The sequence below is a fragment of the Lutra lutra genome, chromosome 5 (assembly GCF_902655055.1).
Source record: "Lutra lutra chromosome 5, mLutLut1.2, whole genome shotgun sequence".
NCBI classification, from domain to species: Eukaryota; Metazoa; Chordata; class Mammalia; order Carnivora; family Mustelidae; genus Lutra; species Lutra lutra.
This window is the reverse complement of record NC_062282.1, coordinates 99,861,934-99,888,658: the sequence shown is the minus strand read 5'-3', so window position 1 is coordinate 99,888,658 and position 26,725 is coordinate 99,861,934. Positions and strand designations below refer to the sequence as shown.

At 44.7% G+C, this 26,725-nt stretch overlaps 1 protein-coding gene across 2 annotated transcripts in view; it reads right to left on the bottom strand.

Moving 5' to 3' along the window:
- Positions 1–26,725, bottom strand: part of MAP1B (microtubule associated protein 1B) — a 94,883-nt gene that overhangs the window by 14,047 nt on the left and 54,111 nt on the right. Inside the window, exons 1-3 of one of the 2 annotated variants that reach the window (XM_047731107.1) lie at positions 12,200–12,621; positions 8,986–9,068; positions 6,464–6,604 (exon numbers count right to left, since the gene is read on the bottom strand). In XM_047731107.1, the coding sequence (XP_047587063.1) occupies positions 6,464–6,595 (132 nt within the window). In that variant the 5' untranslated portion in view covers positions 6,596–6,604; positions 8,986–9,068; positions 12,200–12,621. Of the gene's footprint in view, positions 1–6,463; positions 6,605–8,985; positions 9,069–12,199; positions 12,622–26,725 lie in introns of those variants that run through there. The other variant, XM_047731106.1, reaches the window with a different exon arrangement.

Genomic DNA, 26,725 nt, shown 5'->3' with positions numbered 1-26,725 from the left:
ATAATAATAAAGGAAGAAAGAAACGGTTTAAGTGACTGTCATCACTGATCCATCATCTCCATCCATTACTACGCATTACAGGATCACCAGGTACACAAAGGGCTGATTTCAGAGGTGCTAGTTGGGTAAACACAGAATTATTGCCATTCTGGTAGGTGAACAGCCTTCATCCTGCACCCCTTCTACTACTCCCTTCTGCCTCAACCACTGCTCCCCACTGCCAGCACCTCCTCTGGGACCCCTCTAGCCTCTGTTCTTGCCCAGCAGGGGACCTCCAGACCTCTGCTCCGGTTCTAGGACCAGTGACCATTCTGAATGACCAGTGCCTGTGCCGCAGTGGTTATGAAGTACTTTGGGTATCACCCCTGGGTGCCTGCCATGCACAAAATGCCCTTTACACAATCGCAGAGGAAGTCTATGAGAGTCATCTCACCACTTACATAAAATGTCTTCCTCGATTCCCCTGGGCTTGGCCAAAAGGCCTGCCTGACACACTAAAGTTTAGATAGAGTGCACTAGTTGTTGACTACTTTTAGAATCTGGTGGATACCAAAGCAAAAAGTTGGATGCGTTTTTCTTCCCCTCAGAGACAGAAAGTTCTAGACTACACATCACTACAAAAAGTCACTGGTTCTGGCATCTTTAAAACATGAGTGGCTCATCCAGCAGATTCTCAGCAAATACAAATCCTCTGATTAAAGTCTTGATGAAAGCAAATGGATAATTAATTATAGGAGCAAGTAGCCAGACTGTTCCCCCATTGGCTCAGGTTTAAATCTAAGGTGAAACATTCTGCTTTCTCACAACTCCTGCTTTTCTCAGGGCGAGCTGGGTGTGAGTGGCTAGGATCGAATCTGGCTCAAAATTTTTTCAGTGTATAGGACAGGACCATAGGATGGGAATGCAGAAGAGCAAAGCATGACCAAAACAGAGACTGGGGTTTAATCAAAGTGCTTTCTAACTCCATAGTATGTCCATATGTTTCATGATCTTGGCATAGTAAATACTGAGGGAAAATCATGTCATCAACTCCAGTCTTCTCAGGTGTAGCAAAGCTCATAAATCAGCCCAGAGTTTTAAGTGAAACGAGCTCTGTGTCTTCGATGGCTAATGATGAAAAGGAAAGTAAAGACTTCACTTGGCCCAGGCATCCCCCAGCCAGCATGGTATGAACTCTCACTTTCCAATCTTCGAATGGTTTTCCTGTCTCACACAACCTCCTGGACACTAACATTCCAAGGCAACTAGTGTGTGTGGTGTAGATGGGTAATTTATAGAATCTGAATTTTCCTACATTAGATTGTAGTGACATTTCCACTTCTATTGTGTTAGTGTATTTATCCTACATTTTGTGAAGGGTCACAAAATAGCAAAATAGTAAGTCTTTGACTTTGTTGTTTTCCTCAGACTTGACAATTTCCTATAAAAGGGAGACGAGTCCACTGTTTTAGAAGGTAAGAAAACTGAAAAAGCACATCTGGGGTGGCTTTTACTCAAATTATCTGCTGATCAGAGCAAACATTAGCACCAAAGAGGGTCTGTCGTCCAGTAATTAGCATAGACCCTCATCACCGTTATTGTAGCACAATTAGGGTTCTCTCCATCCTCATTTTCACACCAAGTACATACACACTATTCATGCTTTATAATACATTTTAGAGGAGAAATCTAGGAAAACTCAAAATGCTGAGTCTTCAACAGTGAAATTTTAAAATTAAGTTTACTTCATTTCAGTTTTTAAAATTCCACCCTGAGGGGTATGGCAGCTAAGGGTATGAGCCAGCTGTGTGTAGAAGGTATTGAATCAAGTTTAAGGAAAAGGTAAAAAAAAAAAACAAAAACAAAAAAAACAACTTGAGGAATACCTCTCTATTTCCCATCTTTTCACTTCTATCTGGGAAGTTCCTAAGAAATGAAGGAAATACGACCCCAAAACAAAGCAAGTTTGCACAGAGTTTTGAGGAAGTCAAGGGTATTGAAAAACAGCTGAGAGTCTAGTGAATAAAAAACTATGTAGAAGGCAAAGCAGAGAAGAAAGTCAGCACTGCACAGGTTTCTTTCCGAAAGGGAAAATCGGGTCTCCCTGGAGAAGGCGCAGTGTACTGGGCATGACGAGGCAGGAATGCAGAGAGCAGAGCTAGAGAGAGGCCTTCACGAAGGAGAGAGGGAATAGGAGGCATGACTCCCACAGTCTTAGAGCTACACAGTGGCAGCAAAGCCTCTGTTTTCCCCCCATTGCCCGAGCCAGCTTCCAGACCTGAGCACCAACACGAATGCTGGAGTGAGTGTCTCAGAGCAAAGACTAAGTCTTAAGAACACCCACTCAATCTGTATGCAATGCACAGATGAGAGAAATAAGGAGGAGCCAACAGCCTTAGCAGTGGCAAGGAAACTTGTGAGTACGTCTCAGACTTGGAAAAAGTGTCTTCCTCTTATAGAGTTTGGAAATATCATCATAGTAAATGGTAGTATAGCCCATTGTAGTAGAAGTTTGTGAATAGGAGGAAACACACCCTCGTGTATCTCTGTATCGTTATGTGTGTTTCCCTAATACATCATCAGCTCCAGAGATGTTCATTAAACTGTACTGAACTTGGCCAATTCAGTATGCACTGTCCTCCCAGAGTGGCTGCTTTGGAAGTGACCATGAGCCTGCGAATACTTCTCAAGCACACTGATTGCTACGCTACCTTTGTTCTTAGGAATACAGACGAGAGACTCAACTGGAAGAAATATTGCTTGGGGCAAAGATAGTCTTTTTGTTAAATATGTTAAAACTATAATTAAATGCAGGCATACTGGAAGAGGAAGGAAGAGATGAGAAATAATTTACTTTACTGCAGATAATGAAATAAGATTTGAATTTCTAAACCACAGCCTACTCTAACTAGATTTCCTTTTTTGATTAGGTTACTTGCTTGACTGTAATGGTACTGTGATTGAACATCCTGAATACGGAGAGGTTATTCAGCTTCAAGGTGACCAAAGAAAAAATATTTGCCAGTTTCTCTTGGAGGTTGGCATTGTCAAGGAGGAACAGCTTAAGGTTCATGGATTCTAAAATGAACCTAAATACGTGGAGAATTTCTTGAATAATTTTGTTCTCTAAACCCAGTTTGGCTGCCTTATGAAATGATTCTCTGCAGTAAACGGACTTTTCATGTATTTAATCATTCAAACTCCCATTCACACCTGCATGATTACAGAAAACATGGGGTATGTAGGTTAGTAACACATAAGAAAATTGCAGTAAGATGGTAATGAAACCCCGTATTCATCTTAACATGTTTCCAATGGAAAATATTTTGTTTTGAGTGTTTATTTATTGTTCAGTTTATTTTTTTTCACTTGATTAAATGTTTTTTGTTGTATTAAACCATGTATGTTGCAGCTTAACAATAAAGAAACATCTATGAAAAAAAAAAAAAAAAGGAAAGGAAATACGGTGGACAGTGTATCTCCGGGTTTTAGCAAGACGTTTAAGAAGATCTCTGAACAGTGTGATAGCAGAATGAGGCGGATTCGTAGCCACTCATAGAAATCCTGCTGCTTAGTGTCAACCTGGACGGAGGTCTGTGACGGGATGCCTCAGGCCTCATTTATGTCCTGTGGAGCACTGACTTGGATAAAAATGGCAAAGACATGCTTGTCAAATCTGTCAGTGGCATGAAAATGGGAGGCAGAGCAAAATGTGGGATGGCAGAGTTAAAACACTCACGGAAAGCTCTTGACATTGGGATGATGATGGCTAAGTTAACTCTAACAGGCTGGCGTACTAAAGGGATAAATGTAAGGTCCAGTAAACCAGCAGGATAAAGCAAAGGATTGGGAGATGTGGCTTAACAACCATATTCATGGAGAAGACTCAAGGATTTTAGTTGACAGGCAAGTGGATTTATCGTAAAGCTAAAGCAGCTTAAACTTCAAGGCTCCTCGCTGGCATGGTCCCCTCCCAAAGCCCTGTACTTAACTGTGTACTGATAATTTTGTTTTCTTTTTCTTAAAGTGAGCCCCTAGTTTATGTAAATTACAGCTCTCTTTAAAGCCTGCATCCCCTCCCCAGTGACATCTAAATTATGGATGTTGATGGTCAAAAGTTACTTTCAGACTTACTTAATAGAAGATTGTATTGAAAACTACAGAAGTCAGGTTAGAAGTCCTAACCTGGTCAGGGACCCCTGGAGTATGGTGCCCAGTATGAGTCATGACATTTTAAAGAAACTAGACCAAAACCAAACAGACAAACTGAAGTTGTTGTCTCCTCCTCGACCATAACCTCTAAACCTTGCTCTTCGAATACACTTCTCTCTCTAGATCACTTCATCTGCTTCCACGTGTCTCCAGCCCCACTCTTGGTTCCTCAAGCCCCTGACTCATGTATCTAATTGTCTGGTAACACCAAGGCACTAAAACATGCCCAAGACAACTCCTCACTTTCCCCCAAACCCATCTCATCCCTTTCCTGCCAACAGGTTTAAAGGAAAGTGACCAGACAATGTAATGAACTTTCACTCTCTTCTTTTATGAAGAATGGTGTGAAGAACTGAAAATAATCTGAAGGGAAAAAACAACTGGCAGTGTTGGTGATGGGTGTCTGCAAAACCTCAAGTGGAAAAGGGAGCACATTCCTTCCAAAAATAAGATAGAATGAGATAAAGAAGGAAAAACTCTCTAACAGAATGAAAACTGTCCCAGGAGATGTGATTTCACCTTCTTCAGATTTCAGGGAGGAATGGGTTGCCCAGATAACTCTTCTATCCGTTAAGTTCTGGTTATGTAGTTAACCTCCAATGACTAAGACTTCCACAAACTGAAGCTCAAGATGTATTAGTAATTGTACCTTTCAGTCCATTTATTTTTAATCTATTTTTATTTTTTAAAAATGCATCATTTGTTTTTCCTAAATGGTGTTTCTGGTTTCTCTAGAGGGACGAGCATGTATCAAGAACTCAATAAAAGGAACAAACCTCAACACCAGTGACCTTTAAAGTCCCTTTGTTACAGAGTCATTCTGTACTTTTTCTAAGGACACAGGGGCAGTCGTGGCTCTAAATGGCTAGCGACCATTGGTCAATACAATCTTCTACTAAGTAAGTGATTTCCAACCGTGCAGGTTAAACCCTAGTAGCCTTGGAGGTAGGGAGATGACAAACTCCGGAGAGAAAGGGACAAAAGACTTCATTTGTTTAGAAGCAGGTTAGGATGGTACCAGCTGTGAGTGCACCCTGAGGCCCCTTCCTGCTGTGGGAAGCCAGGGCTGTCTGCCTCAGGCCCCAGCTGACATCACACCTTCTGAAAGTGGGGGCTTTAAACGCCAAGTGAAATGTTTCTTTTCCCTGTTTTTTATTCTCCCCAGTGGGTGGGGAATGAAACACTGTGAAGTCACCCAGCCAAAGTTTTCACAAAGCCTCCGGGTAAGCCAAACAAAGCCACAGCTCTCACCTTTGATGACAGGTACAGAGAGGCCTCTCTGTGAAGCCCAGGGCTAAGGAAGCTTAAATGCAGAGAGACAGATGGCCCTTTGCCACTCGGGTGGCTGAGAGGCCACCAACTCAGGAAGTTCTCAGGAAGATGGTTTCAAGTGGACACGGGGACTCCTCCATGTAGAAACCTGTGATCCACCATGGGCAGGGCCCAACCCATTACGTTGATGGCCCTAGTAGTTAGAATATCTAACTACTAAACAAACAAAATGAAAGAGGCATATTGTTTTGGAAAGAGAATTTTCCCAGCCAGGATAAATTCTCAAGCAAAAATAACCAAATTAAGCTCTTTAAGATCTGATTTTACCAAATACCACTAATGTCATATAATATTCAACCCCTCACATGTATCATCAGTGAATAAGATATGTTCATTAGAAATACTAATGACCCAATCCAGCTGCCTTAACCATCTTGTTCTTGGGGGCAAGGATGTGCCGCATTTCCCTACCTGCTTCCCTTTCTTGAGCCTTCTCTTTGTTGGGCTGTTCAAGTAGCCCAAGTTCAAACATTGGGACCAGGCATTAATAGTAAGACCAGTGAGAAATAATTAGACCGGGGAAAGTAAGTAGAGATACTGAAAGACATCAGGGCAGTTGAATCCTACCAAAAGACTAAGAGATCTTTGGAGTACACTTTCAAAAAAAACAGGACACCTGGGTTTTCTTCTGGGCTCTATCATTTCAAGTTTCTCCGTTATTTTTGCCATCTCTAAACTACTGACTATTCCAATCCCCCTCCACCTCCATCTCCAGCACATTAAGAATGGTTCCAATTCATTATATATAGATGGGTGTCCTTTCGGTGATGAGTCAGTAGGACTACAGTATGTTGGATCATGCAATTTTGCTTATTTCAAAGGAGGTGTGACATTCCCTCCCCTTCTCCTAGCCCCAGTCCCAGGCTTTCAAAGTGGAGCCTCAGGCTACAACTGTAACCAAGCAACTGGAAAGCTTAGCTATTTGCAGACAGGAGCCCACCTCTTGATCGGTGAAAATCTCTATGAAGTTCTGGAAGGAGAAAGAACCGGACTGGAGAATGAGCTCTCCGGTATTTTCAAAGCACTGCCCGGTCAGCACGAGCAGCTTGTGTCGGGCAGCGTCCGTGATCATCAGGCGCACCTGAAACAAAGCACAGGGAGCTGGACATGAGCCACACGTAACCCCACCCACCATCCCACTCGCAGGACAGGGCTGGCTCTTGCAGGGCTTGACATCCATCACCAGCCAAACTCATGCATTTCCCCTGGGGCGGTGGACAGAGCAACAACTGTGATCATCTGGTCAACGGGCCCATGAGTGCCACCTTCCATGTTTGAGACGACCAAACCGGAAGTGGTGATTGACTCTCTCCCCACTAGTTTCCTTGTCTTTCACACAGAAGTCTCCACAGCTGTGTCTGCTAGCAGCGTACCGTCTGTGAGACTTAGGGATGTCTCACAGGCTGAGTCACCAAGTACAGCCCAGCCCCCCGACTGCTGCCTCAGGAAGCACAGATTTCCAGTGACAGTCCCCAGTGAGCCCCTCCCTTACAGGACCCCTTTCCTTCCAAGCCATCCAGCAAACGCTCAGCTCCTAACGCCCATCTCCAGTAGGATCAGCAAGGTGCCTGACATTGAACAGAAACAAAAGGCTGCTCCAAATGGGAATCTTTTAAATAGAATTGTAAATGGTTTGCACGAAAGAACTCTCTGTTCTTTAAAGTGGCAGGAAGCCAGCCTTCCCTTCAGCAGAAACGCTGCTCCAAGCACCAAGGTATTCGTTCCGAGCACAGTTCAGTTCAGCATAAATTCACTGCCAGGCATCATGCTAGACACCAAGGGAGGGATACAAAAGTAAACAGGACATGACGCGTGGTCCCCAAGAATCCCAAGTTCTAATCAAGGAAACACACAAGACCCACGTAATCATTCCAGCCCCATCTGCTCCACAAGCAAGCCTGGATTCCTTGGAGAAATTCCTTATTTTTCCTTTTCCATCTCAAGTTGCCTTTACTTCCTAATTCTGTTAATCACAGAGAGACTGCTAGCCCTCCATTTGCCTCAAACACGTGCCTTCATGGACTGTCAAAGAGGTCCTGCCGATCTGGAGCAGATGGAAGTGGGATCACAACAGACTACATAATGATTACCAAAAAGTGGAAGTCACCCAGTGTCCATCAGCTGATGACTGGATAAACTGAGGGACATCCCCACAATGGAATAGCATTCAATCGTAAAGAAGGAATGAAGTACTGATACATGCTACAACATGGGTGACTCCTGAAAACATTATGCTGAGGGAAATAAGCCAGACACAAAAGCCACCTAGTATAGGATTCCATTATCCAAAATACTCCAAGAGGCAAATCCACAAAATTAGGCAAAAAATAGATTACAAGTTGCCAGCAACTGGGAGGAATGGGGAGCGTTGGCTAACCGGCTGGGGGTTTTCAAGGGGTGGTGGACATATTTTGGAACAGACAGCGATGATAGGCACGCAACTTGGTGCATATACTAAAAACCCATGAATTACACACTTTAAAAGATGGATTTTATGATATATGAATTGTATCTCAATTTTCAAAAAGAAGCTCAAAGCATGGGCAGAGGAGATGTTGTAGATAATAAAGTCCCCCCTCCCTCAGCCCCCAGGGACTGTGGCAACCTTAATGTCCACCCGGTTTCAAAATTGCTAACCTGTCATAAAAGTAGAGGAAAAGGGAGCTGCAGCAATTCCTTCTGCCTGGGGGGTCAGGGACTCTTGGCTTTAGCCAAGCTCTTCTCTAACTATAGTCTCAGAAATACCCAGTTATTCTTTTTTGGCAATAATTTCAAATGACAGTAATAATAATATTAATAAGAAGAACAACCAACATTTATATTTCAATGTTTACACGCCATGCTCTGTGTAAGCATCGAAGGCTTCTAATCACATCATAAGCACTGTTGTGATCTCCATTTCACGGAGGTAGGAAACTGAGACAAAAAGACAATAAATAATTTACCCCAAGCCACCAGCTTAAAAGTGGCAGAATCCAGGGATTCTGGCACCCAAGGCCATGCTCCCAATCACCAGGCTATCCTGCCTTTTGGTGGCGATTATAGGGGGGTAAGCAGAATGGCTCTGGAGGGAGCTTGCCTCAAAGATACTATTTTTCTCCAAATCTGTGTCCTAAATGTCCTGTCCTGAGGGCTTGCAGTCTATTTCCCCTGCTACCTCCCAGCCAGACACCACCGAGCACCACACCCTCCATAAACACCCAAGATTTCATATCCCCTTGCCTCTATAAAATACCCCAGTTCCACCACACATCTTCCACTTTGTCCTTCTGGGGAGGGGCAGTCTGGGGTGGTCCTGAGGTAGGGAACCGGCCACTGACTGGGGGTAAGGAAGCGACCCTGGATGCAGAACTTCTCTCTCTGTGTCCTTCTCCTGCCCCGCCCGCCCCTGCCCTTCCAGTCAGGTGGGCTCCGTCCACCGGGTGACACTCCACCCTAGGCTCCGCGGGGCCACATGCTTACCTCAGTGCTGACGGCTTCATCTGAGGGGTTGATCAGGACCACTGTTTCTAAAACGTCACTTCGGTGATGAAGGATCTTTTGTCCTGTGGACACGAAAACACAGACAAAAAAGGGAGTCCTTTAGCTTTTCCCGGTTAAAACTGCCCAGCGGGCTTCAGGGACAGCAGAGCTACCGCTGCTCCGATGGGCACACAGCACGGGGATTCTCCACGCTATCTTGGGCAGCACAATGGGTGTTACTATACGAGAGCGCAGACCCCGCAGGTTCCTCCCAGAGCTGGGTCCAGCTGTCTGGGGCTCCTCATGCTCTCACAGTCCTCGAATTTGCAGGGTTGCTTGCCAGGCTGCCTCTCTGCGCGTTAATGGTGGGTTTTCATCTGAGACAAGGGGTGGATGCCAGGAAAACTCAACGGGGCTCTTGACATTTCCTTTCTCATGGTAATTGGGGATGTTTCCCCGCATCAGCCTTTCTTCTGGTGAGAATGGTGCTGAGATTAATTAGGAGCCTGATTGTGAAATGAATGACATCCAGAAACCCTGGCTAACAATTACCCAACCACCAGAATGGCTGTCTGAGGCGGGCTTACAGTCTGTTGGAGTATCCGTTAATTAATTCACTTGCCCAGAGAAAAGTGGAGAAACTGTGAGCAAATGAAGAGTGGAGAACAACTCTCCCGCTGGACAGAGTGGCCAAATTGCTTGTAAAGACAAGCAAAGTCGATGCAGAAAAACAAAGCAAGGTGTTGTAGGGGTGAAGGAGCGTGTCTAAGGAGGGCTGCAGTCCTTTGGCTCCACGTCCGTGATTTCCCATACCTTCAAGTACAACGTTTTAGGGGAATCTGAGTGGCTGAAATCACCTCCAGACAAAGTAGACCGAAGCCTGTGGATGACTTTCTGCATAAACGCCCCTTCCTTGGACAATTAGACAAAGAATGACTGGGTGCGTGAGGGGCCGGAGTGAGCAATATGTGCTCTACTGGTTCATGAGGAAGAGAGGAGGGCTGTGCCCCAGACACACGGAGGGGAGACACGTGGTCAGGGGGGACAAGAACAAGTCTGCTGCTCAGAATATGGGGAAACTTGGATGACGAGACAAAATGGAACAGATTCTGAAGGAGATAAACTCCAAAAGAGAGGAATACCAGAGGGCAGAATGACCTTTCCAGGAAAATAGCTGGCCAATTGTTCAAAAAGCTAAAATAGAACTACTAGATGGCCTAGCAATTCCACTCCTTGGTAGACTGAAAGCAGGGACTTGACCAGATACTTGTTCGCCAGTGTCCTGCAGCATGATTACAACAGCCGAACGGTGGAGACAACCTGAATGTCCACCTGTGGATGACTGGATAAACAAAGTAGAATATAGCCATCCAGTGAAATACTCCTCTGGCATAGAAAGGAATGGAGTTCTGATACGTGCAACGACACGCGTGAACCTTGAGAAAAGGAGGCTAAATGAAAGAAGTCTACACAAAAGAACACGTACTGTATGATCCCACTGACATAAAATATCTAGAATAGGCTAATTCATAGAGTCAGAGAGCAGATCAGAGGTTATCAGGGGCCAAGGCAGAGGGGCTGAGGAGTTACTACTTACTGGGCACAGACTTTCTGTTTGGGGTGAAGGAAAAGATATGGAAATAGAGGTCATGTTGCATAACATTATAAATGCAACTAGTGCCAATGACCTGTACATTGAAAAATGGTTAATATGGCAAATTTTGTGTTTATATATATTTTACCAGAATTTAAACAAGATGAACAGTACAGCGTACTCAAAACTGTTGAACAGTACACTCTCAATTGATGAACTGTACGATATGTGAATTGTATCTCAAGAACCAGTCTAGGGCACACAGGGATTTTCCCCTTTATATCAGGAAGGACCAGAAGTACCTCAGAAACAATATGCTAAAAGACTACCACCCCGTCATCAAACCCATTCTCCTCCGTTGTCTGAGCTTTCCCAAGGGCTAATATTTCCCCTACATCAGAAATGGAAGAAGCCCACACTAAACCCTAGTGATGTAAGGCACGCTTCTGAGCACCTCACCAGTATGAAGTCATTGAATCACCTAAAGAGCTCGGTGACAGAGGTACTGTGATGTCCCCTCTTATTGTAGAGGACAGTGAAGTCTGCAAAAGGGAATTAACTAGCTCAAGGTCACACAACTAGGGAGTGTTCGAGTCAGGACTCGGACCTTGCACACCTGGCCCCACAGCCCCTAGCTACACTCCTCTGCAGGGCTAGTCTCTGGGACTAGGATTTGGAAAAATGGGCATGGCAGACAATGGATGCCAAGGGACAGCTAGGGAAAAAATCCAAAGGAACAGCAGCAGGGTTGTGCTCAAAGAAGCAAGAAGCCAGAAAGAATTACAACAATATTGGCCAAAAGCAAAAGAAAAGTCAAAGGTGGCAGAAAACTCACACAGAAGAGGGTGAAATTAAGAGAAGGTGTGTGATACTTTGCTCCAAATGCCTGAAAATGAAGAAACACCAAAACAGAACAATATCCCCCAGTTTGAACAGACGAAGGATTGAGCTTCCAGAGAAACAATTCAACTAAGCCATGAGAAAGAACGTTTATTTATTAGGAATACCAAAATCTATGCTTTTGTTGGGCATCATTTTTTGCCATGGTTGATTTTGCTTTTGACAACCATATGCATTTAAAGCTAAAGCGAAAGAACATCAAACTGAGTAAGTAAATGATAAAATGACCATCAGAAAACCCAGGAAACCATCCCCTTTCTAGGTCCTTTTGTCAGTGGCCTCCTTGAAATGAAGACTTTGTTTGGGAGGTTCAAGAGCTCTAAGTTGACATGAAATGAAGCAAAAGCTTAAGTCAAGGAGAAATGGTCATTTCCTCGATAGTACTTTGGACATGACTGTTTTCAACACACAAAGCCTCAGGGAGCATACTGGCAAGGTACGATTGTAGTGCCAGCTCTATGCTGTAGGAACCCACAAAAGTAGACTTGAGCAAGGTAGGCACAAGTGGCTCCCTCCCCAAGAGACGGTAAAGGAATCAGAGCCCCTTCCTTCCCTACGTGATCGACACAGCACCCAACCCTGCTCACCCCAGCTTCCAAATGCACCTCTAACAGCCAGCCCCAGGCAGCCCGAGCTCTGCCACCCCAAGCAGGCCCTTCCCCAGACACATCGTAAGTAACGACACTGCTGCCCAGGCACTCCCTGTCAGGGGCTTCTTACCATCCACGAGAAGCTCCCTTTCTCTTTGGCTTCATCGCTTGCAGACAAGACAAACGCCATGTGACCGCTGCCGTTTACCTCTCCTCCCTCCAAGTCAATTTTCAGACCTGTTCGCTCAGGAATTCAACTAACGAATGTTCTTTTTGTCCATCTTTGGAAACACTGAGAGCAGTGACACAGACGTGCACCATGATGCCATGGCTGCTTCTTCAACAAAAGCCTTTTTATAGGATTGGATTTAAATGAAGGAGGGGATTTAAAGAGAGAGAGAAGCTTCAAGCTCTTGTCACAGCCGGGCTGCTGTGACAAGATTCTTTTCCTGGACGATGTAACTAGGGGCTGGGTCATCCTGGCATCTGGCAAGCGCGGGGGCTGCCCGAGGGGATGGAGCCCCGCGCCCCCACCCCGGCATCCCAGTGGAATGCCAGCTCTCCCTGTGGCAGGCGGCTCTGGGCTCTGGCGGCTAGGACTCTAGCAAAGTTGCATATTTGGGGAATGTTTCACACTGGGAAACAGGCCAGGCATTCTGAAGGGGAGCCACTGCCCTCGCCTGCAAAGGTCTCATTCAGTGCTTCAGAAAAGAAGTTCCCAGGAAAGAAAGACAACCCCGTTGCAGCCTTTCTCTCTCCCATTATAGTCTGCATTCTCCAGAAAGGGCTCACAGCGGAACCATTAGGGAGCCCCAATGAATAGGTAACTCCGCTCAGCATTGGTCAGAGGGAAGCAAAAGCAGGGGCTTGAGATGGAATGATTGTGTCACTCACTGCTTTGATAAGAAGTCTTTTGAAGGCTTCTCCACAAAACTCAGTGTAATTGTGAAGGCTCCATCCTGGGGTGAGTGGGGCAGGGACTTGTTGTGTGACAAAAAAGAAGTCTGTTCCACCTTAAAATCAAAAGAGGATGGTCTGGGGGGACCCCTGAAGCAGCAGGGTCCTTGCAGACAATGAGACCTCTGTCTATGTGCTCCCAAAGGCTATCTTTGAGACCCAAACAAGCCTGTATTTTTCAGTTATTGCTAGGACTTTTTTTTTTTTTTTCCAGTTATTCCAAGTCTGACAGATTATTTCAATCTATGTGTCTTTCAGGATCAGGCTGTCTGAGGGGTTGATGGTCTACTCTAATGCAGGTAACTCTGAAATCTCCGAAAGGAAAATGTTATTTTCTAGGTATAATTGGTTGGATGCTTATGGGGTCTCTTCTCCACAGAGTTGAATATCTTATCTAAACACACACACGTATGTGCACACACAGAGGCTTTTTGCTGCTTTCTGAAGAGGCTGACATGACTGAATTCAATGACACCCGCTACTGAGGCACTGCCATCACCAATCCCCATAAAATTCAGAACCTTGGCCCCGCCCACAGCTGACGCTCCTCTCGTGCACATATCCCACCCATTGGTGCCAGAACACAGTGGCTTAGCAGGTGATACCATCACGGCTGGGGCCAGAGAAAGACCCCCAACAGTTTCAACCCAGACAGGCAGCTGCTTAAAGAAACAGCCCAGCCCTAGGGACAGAATGCCGGAGCCAGAGTCCGAAAAGCACGAAGAGGTGGGGGAAGCCCTTGATGAAAACACTGATGATCGCCCATAAGAGGGCAGTCACTTGGTATGTCTTGAGAATGAGCACATCCTTTCCTTTTCCATGGATGATCACGATCCAGAACTTGATTTCCACAACTTCCTTTTCCTGAAAAAAGTGAACACTTTTTCTTCTACCCACTCCTCCTGCCCCTTCCCCGGGTAAAAGCCTGAATGGATTCTTTATGGACACAGAATTCAATACTGTGATTCAGCCCCAGAAAAACTTCCAATGTAAAGAAGCAAAAACTTAGGGTTAAAGAAGACTGTAGAATTAGGGAAAGCTTGGGGTAAAGAACTGGGATGATTTAGCTAAAAGTAAGTGGGGGGGGGGGGGATCAAGAAAAGGCCACAAGGACAAAAGTCTTGATGTTAAACTCTGTTTCTGTTGGAGGGAGAAAAGAAAGAAGAAAGGGGCGGGGGGAAGCAGGGAGGGAGGAAGGAAAGAGAAATAAAAGCCATGAGTTCTTGAATTCTACCTCCTTGGCCAAGTGGATTTTCCGAAAAGGAAACCTCTTGCTTCCAACCTCCACGTCCAAAAAACAACCCCCAGGATAAAGTTTAGCTGAATGGACAAAATCAAGAAATGAAAGGTACTCAGTGCGGGAACTAAAAAATTATTTACCAGCTGGTCTGCCTGCAGCTTTTAATAACGGCTTTTCATTTGGAAGAATATCCAGACCCCCTTTCTGTAGGAATCCACATTATAACACAAAGCAAATATGCTAAGAGATGGGGGAAGTTTGGGAGAGAAAGAGCTGGTGTGGAGGGAGAGGAGATGCCTGCATCAGCAAAGTTCTTGTGAATCTTCTTTCCTTCTCTGTCCCTTACAACTAACCCTGGCCCCTACGGGCCTGGTGAGAAGACAGCTCTGGGGCTCTCCCTTCCCAGAGGGAGACGGAGGAAGAGCAAGTCAGGAAGCCTCCAAGCAGCGGAGAGGTCAGTTCCCAGCAGCCTCTCTCGGTTCTCCCTGTGTTCCTTCTATCCCACCTCATCATTTCTAAGCAAGAAGAACAGGAAGAGAGAGACAAAAGGGGGGTTCACATGTGGTCACAGCGCTTCTTCAAGGCCACAAGCAGCAATGTCTTTCCAGATGTCCCAGCATAGAGCTCAAGGGCAGGTGCAGGAGGGCACAGGGCCCAACCTACCAGAAACCTCCCCCTTGTTGCCTGGAATGAGAAAGAAATCCCCTCAGACACGAGGGAGAACATGCCCACGAGGCAGGCTAGACAGCTCAGCTCCCCACTCCTGCCATGGAGGTACCCTCAGAGAAACAGAGGTGCTGGGAGGCTCAGTACCTCCTGATTGCACAATCCCACACTGTCACTACAGAGCCCAGAAAGCCAGCCATCACCAGGAGCCCACCCAGCTTCCCTCCTCAGGGAAGCCCAACTCCTAGCGCTGGAAGGAGTCTGATTTCCCAGAGGCCCTTACACCTCAAAATCAACTCGCTTGTCTTTCACTTCCGTCAGTTCACGTAGCTCTCAGCCTCATCCACCTTCCCAAACCACTGTATCTAAAAGAAAGGTTTTCCAGTTGTGATGCTAAGCCTCCCCATTGTAAGAAGTGAGCATGCAGCCCGGGTGCCGCTGACTCCCCTGCCCCTGGGCAGGCGCGCCCGCCTCCCACTCATGCCCAGAGCCTCACTCCCTCTTTGTCTCTGCAGTACAATTAGAGCCCAGTTCTCTCCAACCTTTCCCTGATTTTCCTGGAAATAGCGTTTCTTTTCTGTTGGGAATAAGGTTGTTTGTTTTCTGCTTTTGTCTCCTCTCTGATGTGTGCTCCCACATGTCACGTTGCTCTCCAAATGGTCAGTGTGTGTTTTTTTAAGAGAACAAGAACATGAATCCCATTATAAACAAATTCAGTAGACTTCATATATAATTTTTTTTTAATTTAAGTAAGTTGATCATTGCTTGGGAATGAGACCGCTTTTTAAAGATCTTACCTTTGACGTCTTTTGTGTAGCACAGAATTTAATTATTACAGAATCTGAGTCTACACCGATTTTTCTCTACATTTCCTGAACTTAACTTTTTTCTTTCTTGTTGACATTTGGTTTAGTTTTTCATGTGTTTGCCAGTCCTTCCACCCCATCCTTCTCTTGGGTTCTGTGCTATCTTCTACTCTATGTTTCCCTGACCGTTAGACAAATAAGCAAATAACTAAAACAGCCGGGACGCCAAGACTTCCTCCTCGTCCAAACTGTGTTCTCTGCATGCAGATGCAGACTGAGCCTTGGCGACAGGCAGGCAGGCTTGCTCCTAGTGGCAGAGGAAGGCTCATCTTGCATTGTACATCCCCTCCTGTTCCAACGGCTGGGGGACTCCTCACATTGGGCACAGATCTGGTTGGGGAATGGGATGCCAGGCAGCAACAGGTCTTGTCCCTTTTGCGGGGTTTTCGTCGTACCCTCTTTCTCAATCTTCTCTACGGGGCTGTTCTCCCTAATCCCATTCTCCTCGGGTCTCCTCTTCCTTCCACTCTCTCCCCCTTTTTGAAAGGCCTCAAGGCAGAGGAATGAGAATCCAGGCTACCAAGGGTTAGAAGTGGGAGACTGTGGAAGAAATAAGTTTGTTTCTTTTTTCTTTTTCTCTATTTTAGGCCCCAGCTGAAAGAAGTAGAAAGAAATACCATGGATGGTGTTGATGAAGGTCTGGCTCCCTGGAGAACACCTAAGGAGAAACAGCAACACCAATGTGGGCCCCCATTAGGGGCAAGAAGATAACCTGAAAGTTGTTTCTGCGACAAGGTACGGATTTTAGAAGGCTACAGATGGATGGAGAGGAAAGGCATACCTAGCAAAGGGCTACGTATGACCTGTCAGGGGAGCCAACTCCAGCTGCCATCAAAACACAGATCCACATCTGTCTAGTACTTTACCATTTACAGAGCACCTTCCTCTGGGTTTGTGCACTGAAACATTGATGATGATGGTATTCTAAGTCTATGAACAGGGTCTTCTGGGCCCCAGCAAGGTAGGAGGTCCCAGTGCCCTGTTCCCTCAACAAAACGTGCTGCAGACAAAGAAAAATACTTATGCTCATCATGCATAAGAAAGACATGGCTTCTGCCTTTAAGATTCGAGGAGTCCAGCAGCCAAGGGGAAACCTCCTACCCACGAGCCTGTGAGAATCTGTCACTCCTGCGGCATAAGAAATCAGAATTTCCTCATCTCACAGAATAGGGAAATCCAAAGGAGCTCTGGTGTCAATTCTAGCCCTCCGCCCCTACTATCTTTAAAGAAGAAAAAGACAGGCCTCAGGGGTGAACAGTGGCCTGTCATAAGTGAGCAACTGTTGTATGTGTATGGCTGCCCAGACAGTTCCTACGCCTGCTGCAGGCAGTTCTACATGGGAACAGGTGCTAAACTATTAACAGCACCACCTTTCATTTGTGATGCACTTCATGGTTTATGAAGTCTTATTACAGATAAGAATAAAGTAAGCTGTTAAACTGGGTTTTTAGTCTAACCCATCTGACTCCTGATCTTGACTCTTGCCACTGCCCCTCGATGCTTCTCAGATTTTTTTTTTTAGGAGTTTACATGGTCTAAATCCTTACTTTTTAAAAATAAGATTTGCCTGAGGTACATTTTTCTTACTGTATTATAGGGTACTCCCTGCCTTCGGGGTATAGGTTTGGGAATTCTTTCTGCATTGGGGGATACCTGCCATATGCCAGATACTCTACCAACTATTAGGTTAAACCACGAGATTGCCAATCTCGCCTACATGTCAACTCAAAAATGGTACTTTCCTGTGGTTCAACAGTTAGACCTCACCCTCTTGAGATCAGAGTAGGTTTCAGAGAATGTTTTTTTAATCTTATTGGTCTTATCCTGGCCTTTTAAGAGATATTGTATTCCCTGTTCACTAACAAAGTGTGAATTATTTAGAGGACACAGTTTTCTGGAGATTAATTCAGGCAAATTAGTGCTACCTTCATAAACTAGCATTGAGATTAAAACATAAATAGGATGCCAGCCTTATCCTGAAGGGAACATAGTTTAATGGGGATGCTTGTGGTTTTGACAGTGTCTCATTTGGAAAGCATAAGTCAGAAGTAGTGTCTGATACACCACAGGAGCTCAATCAATATTTGATAAGGGAATTAATAATAAAGATGACTAAGCTATATTGAATACCTGCCCTGGGTCAACCACTGATCTAAGTTCTTTGTGTAGGATTATTGCATTAAATCTGCACATTAACCCTATGAGGAAGGCCCTATTCCCATTTTAGAGCTGAGGAAAATGAGACATTGGGCAGTTCAACAACAGCCATAGGGAATAAATAGTCAAACTAGGATGGAAACCTCGGTGGCCACAGTCCAGAGTCAGGTCGCTAATAAGACATTTCATTTCATTTTTTAGAGATCTTATTTTTAAGTAATCTCTACACCTAATGTGGGGCTCAAACTCACACCCCCGAGACCAAGAGTTGCATGTTCCACCAACTAAGCCAGCCAGGTACCCCCCAGAAAAACATTTTTAAAGGAATGAAGGAAGACAGATAACAGTTAGTTTGACGTGGGGTCTGCTGAGTTTGAGGTTCCTATGGGGGATCCAGGTGGTTCTGCCCAACACGCAGGCAGAAAGGTGAATTTGAGGCTCAGGCCACAGGTTGGACCAGATCTGGGAGGCATCCGTGTATTTTTAGGTGATGTTCTTAGAGAATAAAGAGAGCCTTTTGCTGAGAACAGTCTTGGGAAATGCCACCATTTCAAGGGTGGGCCAAAGCAGCAAAAAGCCCCTGGAGGTGATTGGGAAAGAACACCAGAGAAGTGATGGTACCACTGCCTTCTCTGCTCACCTTCACCCCCAGCCCCCGGGGTGTCCTGTACCTGAAGTGCCTTCCTGATTTGCAAACTTAATCCACCTCCACAGAGAGGAGAGTTGAGGCTGAATACTTCCAAAACCTTAAATAATCCAATAATAGGACCCCTGGGAGGCTCAGTGGGGTAAGCCTCTGCCTTCGGCTCAGGTCATGATCTCAGGGTCCTGGGATCGAGCCCCGCATCAGGCTCTCTGATCAGCAGGGAGCCTGCTTCCCCCTCTCTCTCTCTGCCTGCCTCTTTGCCTACCTGTGATCTCTCTCTGTCAAATAAATAAATAAAATCTTTTAAAAAATCCAATAATAACTCAGACTTGCTTTTCACATTCAATCTAAAATGTACTACTTGGACCTACATATCCACTGCAATGTTACATTGCTTAGCCTGTGGGTATGGCTTTGTTTTCTGTCTGGGACCCATCTACCTGATGGAGAAAGGACTGGAGGCTGACACTTCTCAGAGTGTGAGATGCCCTGTGATTCCCTGAGGACCTCAATAAAAATGCAGATATGCCTGGCCCACTCTCAATTTGATTCAGAAGGCAGGGGTGAGGTCTGGGGCTCTGCATGTCTTCAACTTTCAGATAATTCTCGTCATTCTGTGGCCCCTTCTTTGAGAAAGGAGACAACGTAGATAAAGACGACGCTATTGATCAATAACGACATAGTGTAAGCTTATTTAATGTCATCCTCACACTGTTTTTAATGTGTTACTGTCCTAATGGCTGAACATACTGCTAGAATTTTTTCCCTTGGGAGCCAATGTAATCATTAAAAACTCAAACAACTTTTCCCAGTAAGTACTGAGTCTAGGAATCACTTGGCAGTTTTATCTGACATTTAATTTGCCATCAAACTCCTGCCATTGATCAAATCCAGGGAAACTGCCGACCTTTCACCCCCATCTATTACCATTTAGAACCAAATCATCACACCCTTCGCCTTCAAAGCCAGACACCTTAAAAACAGAAATCAAATTAGTCCTTTTGGTACTGGCTATTGAAAAGGAAACAGAAAGGGAAAAATCTAAGTAGCTAACATAACAAATACCGCATCTAGTTTCAGACCCCTTGGACACCCTTAGCTCCAAGCCAAGGAGAAATAGCACGGGCTGCTGACATTTTTTTCCCGGTAAAGTCCCCAGGGGACAGTGCTACCTGCAGTGACAGCATCAGGCTAGAGCAAAGCAACAGGCTTGGTGATCTGCCAGGAAGGGACCTCTGAAGGTCAAGATCCTGACCTGGAAGTAGGAGGCTCAAGGGACCTGAAGCGGGGCCTCCGCCTCCACCATCTGTAACAGGTAATGGAAAGGTGGATACTCGGGTCTTGTGTTCCAGCTGGGATGAGTAAATCTGGCCATATCTTTTAAAGCATTTGGCCTAAAGCCCCAACCCAACCCAAGGGAAGTGTGACTTTGGTTTTTTTTAGTTTTGTTGATTTATATTCTGCCTCATTCAGAAGGGGGAGGAGGAGATGGCTGAATCAGCACCTGGTATTTCCCCTGAGCACTATGTCTGTGTTACCCAGTCATGGCCCAGTGCTTGGACTGCCCAGAAAAGTACACTCCATTCCTCCTGACAGGGGTCTTCTCTGTCCTGGGGCTGAGGGGGCACTCTTGGCACACCAGGGCCCCAGCCCTGACTCCTCTGTACTTCCTACTCTTTGCCATCAGTTATGTGCCCTGTCTGCTGACCCAGAGCGAAGGCTCACTTAGAGCCTGGTCCTCACCTTCCCTCAGTCAGGTGCTCTCCTCAGCTCTCCTCACAGTGGACTGACTCCAGAGCGCACTCTCTCAATGTTAAAGGTCTTTCTTTAAACACATGGCTCCTCACCATTCTTTCATGATCCCTTGCTGTGCTCTGACAAATGGCCCTAGAAGAACCAACATCTTTGCTCACATTTTCCTCCTTAGTATGCTCCTTCTCTTATTCTAAGAGGAGAAGAAGGATGTCTCCCCCAGCTACTTTCACGTTATTCTTTTCTACTGTTTGTGTGTTGTTCTAACAGGCAGCAGCCGCTGGAGAGAGCCAGTTTTGAGCCCTGGATAAGACATATGAACACAAAGCCTTGGGTAGACATTGTAGCCCTGTTGACTAACGACTGAAGACGACCATGCAACAAGGCCTTTGCTCTGAGCATGTCTTCAGAGATTTGGTCACAGGGGATGGTGAGCCCCTGTGTATGGGGTGGTTCCAGCAACTCTTGGTGAGCATAGAGACAGGAAAAATTTATCAAAAGAACTTTCTCCAACTAAACCTTTCACCCATCACCTCGTCCTCAACCAAACCAAAACCCTACCCTTTAACGGTAAAATATCAATTAGAAGAGCAAAAGGGAGCAGTTATGTGAACTAATTCAGTATTTTATGAAGAACATCATACACAGAGTTTGCCTTCTTACTGCCTTTCACACCATTTCGTACTTTTAGAGGGGAAAAGAGTATGGAATCCCGCTTGCTGCTGACTCAGGTCAAATGTGGTGTCATACGTTGATAAGTAGAATGCAGGACCATGATTTTTAAGTCAGCCACTCGGTTTTTTCATTTCACCTAATACCATTTAATTTCAATGAGTTATGCTGTTAAAAGTTTACATGAAATAAACCAGTAATTTACAATACTGATGTATTCACTGAATTTATACTAAGTAATTAAAATTGTCAGTATATCAGATACTCATGCTAACTGGTCACTGCATTTTTTTTTTAACCCCAGTGGGACAGTTGGCTGAAAGTCTGCTTTAAATGAAGGGGGTTGGGGCATCTGGGTGGCTCAGTGGGTTAAGCCTCTGCCTTCGGCTCAGATCATATCTCAGGGTCCTGGAATCGAGCCCTGCATCGGGCTCTCTGCTTAGTGGGGAGCCTGCTTCCCCCTCTCTCTCTGCCTGCCTCTCTGCCTACTTGTGATCTCTGTCTGTCAAATAAATAAATAAAATCTTTTAAAAAAATGAAATAAATGAAGGGTGTTGTTGGAGGACACCATTTACTACTATGTCTTTTTTTTTTTTTTTTGCAGGTTCTAGAGTAGCCAGAGAGGCAGGCAGAGAGAGAGGAGGAAGCAGGCTCCCCGCTGAGCAGAGAGCCCGATGCGGGGCTCGATCCCAGGACTCTGGGATCATGACCTGAGCCGAAGGCAGCGGCTTAACCCACTGAGCCACCCAGGCGCCCCCATTTACTACTATGTCTTAAAGTAAGTTCTCGAACCTACTTAAACCTAATCAGTCCCTTACAGATCCACCAGTTCAATTTTTATTACCTCTGGAAATATCTCCTGTCCCCTTCAACTCCCAAAGTTGTCTCTTCCCTCAAAATTCTGATGGTGGTTAATGGTCTCTGTATCATATACCTCAATTAGAGGAAGTATATAAAAATTTATACAAGCCATTGCATCCAACTAAATGAGAATGTCTTAGTTAACAAAATGCTCTCACGTACTTGTGAAAATCATGTGCACTACCTCATTTGGACTTCCTGTGAAGTTGGCAATTTCCATGCAAATCTCACAGAACCCAGATCACACATTCCATCTATAGACATTTAGGTATGGATGGTCTTTTGCAAAACAGGACAACCAAAAATATACATGGTTATAGTTGCACATACCACCACCCATGCAATTTTTGAACAGGATTCAACAAAATCACATGGGTTGAAATTCAGCCTTTAGAAAAATGAGTAAACCAAGTGATGTACCTTTCAGGCCCTAGAAGATATACCCCTGAGTCACCATTAGCAGAAAGCTCACTGCCATATAAAAATAAAAAGGAAGCACTGTCTAGTTCTTTTTATGTGATTAGGGCCCCAAAATGTCCCAAAGTGTCGAAAGTTGTTTGTTTTTATTTTTTCACAAGTGCATTGAATTTTGCCTCTGGTCATCAGCCCCTCCTTAGGACTCCTAAGAGAATTAAGATAGGGCATCATTAGGAAGAATTCGTTTTGACTTTATATTCAACTACAGGTCTTCACAAGGTCACTACCATGGGGGTGACACCACATGTCCCCATACCACACTTGACCTTCTCTGGAAGATTGTAGCCGAACAACTATATCTGCAGATCTAGGAAAACTTGATGCAGGAAACAAGGAATCAAGTCAGGGCCACATATTTAGTTAATATTGACTTGACAAGCAGAGATTTGTTTCTGACACAATTCTATTAAATCTAGCTAAGGGACATTTTTAAGGTATTGATAAATGCTTTCTGAACCAAGACACATATTTTTCCTGAGGATAAAGTCCCAAAACCTACTGAGCAGAAGTGATTCAGTCAGTCACTCAAGTAAATTCTACCCTCTTCATCATCTTTTAAGAAAGACTAAAATTCCAGTGTAGAATGAGTTCAGGGAGGAAGACAAATAAACTGGGGACTTTGGAAAAACATGCTTCTCAGAAAATCTCCAGATTTCCGTTTCCATGAGAAATAACAGGTTTTCATAAGAAAATGAGCATGCATAAAATCACTTTCCACATTCCTATCGTGCATGATTCTCTATCGGTGGTTTTTTATGTACTTATACCCTTGGAATATATGCAGTTACCCGTAAGCATGCTAAGTTCTTAGGATGATGACTCTTTGCTCTTTAACAAAGTGTACAATGGGAGTACATTCTGTCCCAGTAAAAATGCTGACAGGCAAGCCAGCTCTAGAGAAGAATGGACTGACGCAGGCTCCCCAGTGTGTCCTCTGCCAGAGCTCCAGAGTATAACTGAAAGAAAGAGCATCTGCGTCTGCTCCAGAAAGCAGCACTGAACACTCTCCCATTGATTTTGGAGTGAGGCCGTCATGGGAGAAGCTAGAAAGATGAGAGGGGCACGCAAAGGTTGTAGAGGGCACTACTCACTCAGTTTAAGCCACATATCAGGAAAATTCAAGGATTTAAAACTAAGGGCTGGAAAGGCAGAAGTTGGGCACACCCTCAGACAATGAAGACAGAAAATGGATGAGAGGAGTTTAGTGTATAAAATAGAGGTTCCTCCTACTGGCATTTGACTACCTATTCCCTATCTTTTGCACATTGTGGCTAAATATTTAATCTTAAAACAAAAGTTTCATAGGCACGTTAAAACATCTGGAGAAGAAGCTCAAATTTATGTCAGTTTTTCCCTCAGAGGATATAACCAGATGCTCTAATGTGTCTTCTATACTGTTCTGGAAAGTGTCGGCACTGCCTTTCTTTCATATCTAGTAAAACGCATTAGGAAATTCCCTAAATGTCTCATGTCTATAAAATTGCTTTGAAGAATGAATTACATCTTTTTCTTATTATGAAAAAAATTAAGGATTCTTGCAGTAAAGATAAGAAGTCCAATGTCCAATACTTCAACCTTTGGAATTTTGATGTCAGACATGAAAAAAAGAATATTTTTCTTCCCCAGCCCATTTTTTTCCAATATAAAATGCCTGTGCACATTGATAAGCTTCATTAAAGAAGCCATTATTTTAATATGATTTTTTAATATGGTTGTTTTTATTTGATTTAAAGTAAAAAATGACAGTCACCCAGGGCTATCTAATCAGACACTAGATTTACATGGTTTGACAGGTAAGAAAAAATACTTAAAGTCCTTCCTATTAATGGAAAATTAATCTAAGTGGGCTCAATTGTGTGCCCTCTCGAATTTGCATCAATCTTATAATCTACACAGAGAGATGTCTTATCCAGAGAAGTCACAAAGAGAGAACCACCTCATACTTTCTAATTAACATTTCCTGGAAGTTATGATAAGTACTCTGGGATTTCATCTTGCTAATTTTCAATGCTTCCTATAGGTGGAATTTTTGCCATGGTTAAAAAAATCCAATTAACAAACTTCAGCCTATGGAACAGATGCTTCAGAAAACAGCACACAAAGAACATCGTATCTTTCTTTTTGCTTATTTTCTCTAAAACTTGCGTGGAAAAGACAGGTACCTGCTGGGCACCTTGTACATTTGCATCCTCTGTTCTCCTTTGTGCCTTCTCTCTGTTTCTGTAATGTCTACATTTTGGCCTTTCTGCACTGTCTCTTTGGTTTCAGAGCTTTCCCACTGAGCATTTCCCGTGCAAAGAAGAAAGAAAAAAAGAAAAAAGAAAGATAGCAATTAGCATACATTATGTAGCTGTACCAACTAGGCAGCTCACAAACACATCTATGGGAAGGACAAGTGGGCCCTGTTTTGTCTTGTCTCCTGGACTGTCTTGCCTTGCTCACAGCCTGCCCTTTGCCAGCTTCTTTGCCAGCCGGCTTCTTCGGCTCGCAGCCTTCCCAGCCCCTGCACAGCCCAGCCAGCTTCACTGGCTTGAAGTATTTAATGAGTTTCTAATTCGGTTTTGGCTCTGGAACCCAGCCAGCAACTGCTGCCCGGGGGCTTACATTTCCCTTTATACATAATCAGAGAAGAGCTGGAAAGACAGGTCCTGTCACTCTTGGACTTCGATGAGGAGGATTCACTCCCCTTCCCGTTACCACATGGCCATGCTGACTGCAGACAAGCCGGGGGCTAAAGCCTGTCCCCTCAGAGAGCAGGGGGAGAAAGAGGGAGATGCACTCCCGGGTGCTTGGAAGCAGCTTCTAGGGAAGGAACACTGCTCTGTGGTCACTGGACCTCAGTCCATCAGGACAGGGAGAAGAACTAGACCACATTGAATAGTTTTGGGGTCAAAATTCCATGCATTTTACATACAGGTGCCTGTCACTTAACAGGACACTGGAACATTCTCCACCGTGATTCCAGCAGCCAACTCTCTCCATGGGTTCACATACCACCCTTACTCCCCTGGATGCCCACGTGGGTGATGAAACAGAGTTGCTCCTCAGAGGAGGGCTCTGTATTATCCATAGATGTTTTTACTCTGGGGGCAATTGTGGAGGAAACATTCTGGGACTAAAAGAGCTGATACGGGACTCATCGGTAATTCTGTTTCTATGTTAGCTCCATGAACCAGAGCCAGGGTGTTTCAATCTATTCTACCTGGCCTTCCTGGGGGTTTGCATATGCTGTTCCCTCTGTCCAGAATACTTGTCCCCTCCCATTTGCTTGACTGACTCCAACTGTTCCTTCCAGTCTTGGAGACACAGGACCCCCTCTAGAAAGAACCACCCACCCCCACTGAGTGCCCCATCCCAGACAGCGGACGCTCATGTCCCATGACCCCATCAACACCATATAGAGCTTCTGCACGCAGTAAGCACTGAGTCCCACTGTAATGCGGGAGATCAGATTTGAGATGGAATCTGGTGCTTTCTTACAGAGGGATGCTTGGGCATTTATTTCATATTCAGGAGTGGAGAGGACTGTGTGAAAAAAGTCTCTCTAACTGAAACTGTAGCTTAAGGTGTTTGAAAAGAATACAGTAATATTGATTGAACAATGAATGCAGAAGAGCTGAAAAGAGGCTTTACAAACAAGGCAGACAGGAACAGAGACTGATTTAGATTAAAAGTCAGAGTGCGCTATTTTTAAATAGCTGCATAAATGCATCCCACACAAGCTATGATTCTACCTATTCGTAAATACCCAGGAACAAGTTGTTAAAAATAGGTAACTGACTGAATCTAGCCATTAAATAAATGACTATATTTTACTTACAAATATGGGTTTTAAACCCAATCAAATGATAATTAAAAGCAGTTTAGAGTCAAAGCACATTCCCAAAGACTGGCTGAATGGGGCTGGTTATCATATGAAGTAGAAAGGCACCCACCGTGGAGATGGATATGAGCTAAGAGCCAGTGGCTCGCCTAGAACTAGCAGTCCTAGAACGCCGGCTCCTGACTCTGCCGACCTTCAGAAGCTCATGGAGTACTTGTTAAAATTACATAGGACTAGGTCCGATCTAGACCCGGCAAATCAAGATCCTTAGAGTAAGGGTTAAAACCAGGAGTTTTACTAGGAGATGATTCTGATTGCCAGACCACTTTGAGAGGCTTTAGGAAGGCTTCCAAAGAAGACAGCGTCTGGATGGGACATACAAGATGGTGAGTAAAATGAAGCAAGAAGACGAATAGCAGGGAAACTCCAAGCCCTGGGAAATACATCCTTGGGGATGAGGTGACACGGAGTCCAAATGGAGGGCTTATGGCCAGGAACCTGGGTTTAGAGAAATGCGAATCTGGACACTTCTATTCCAA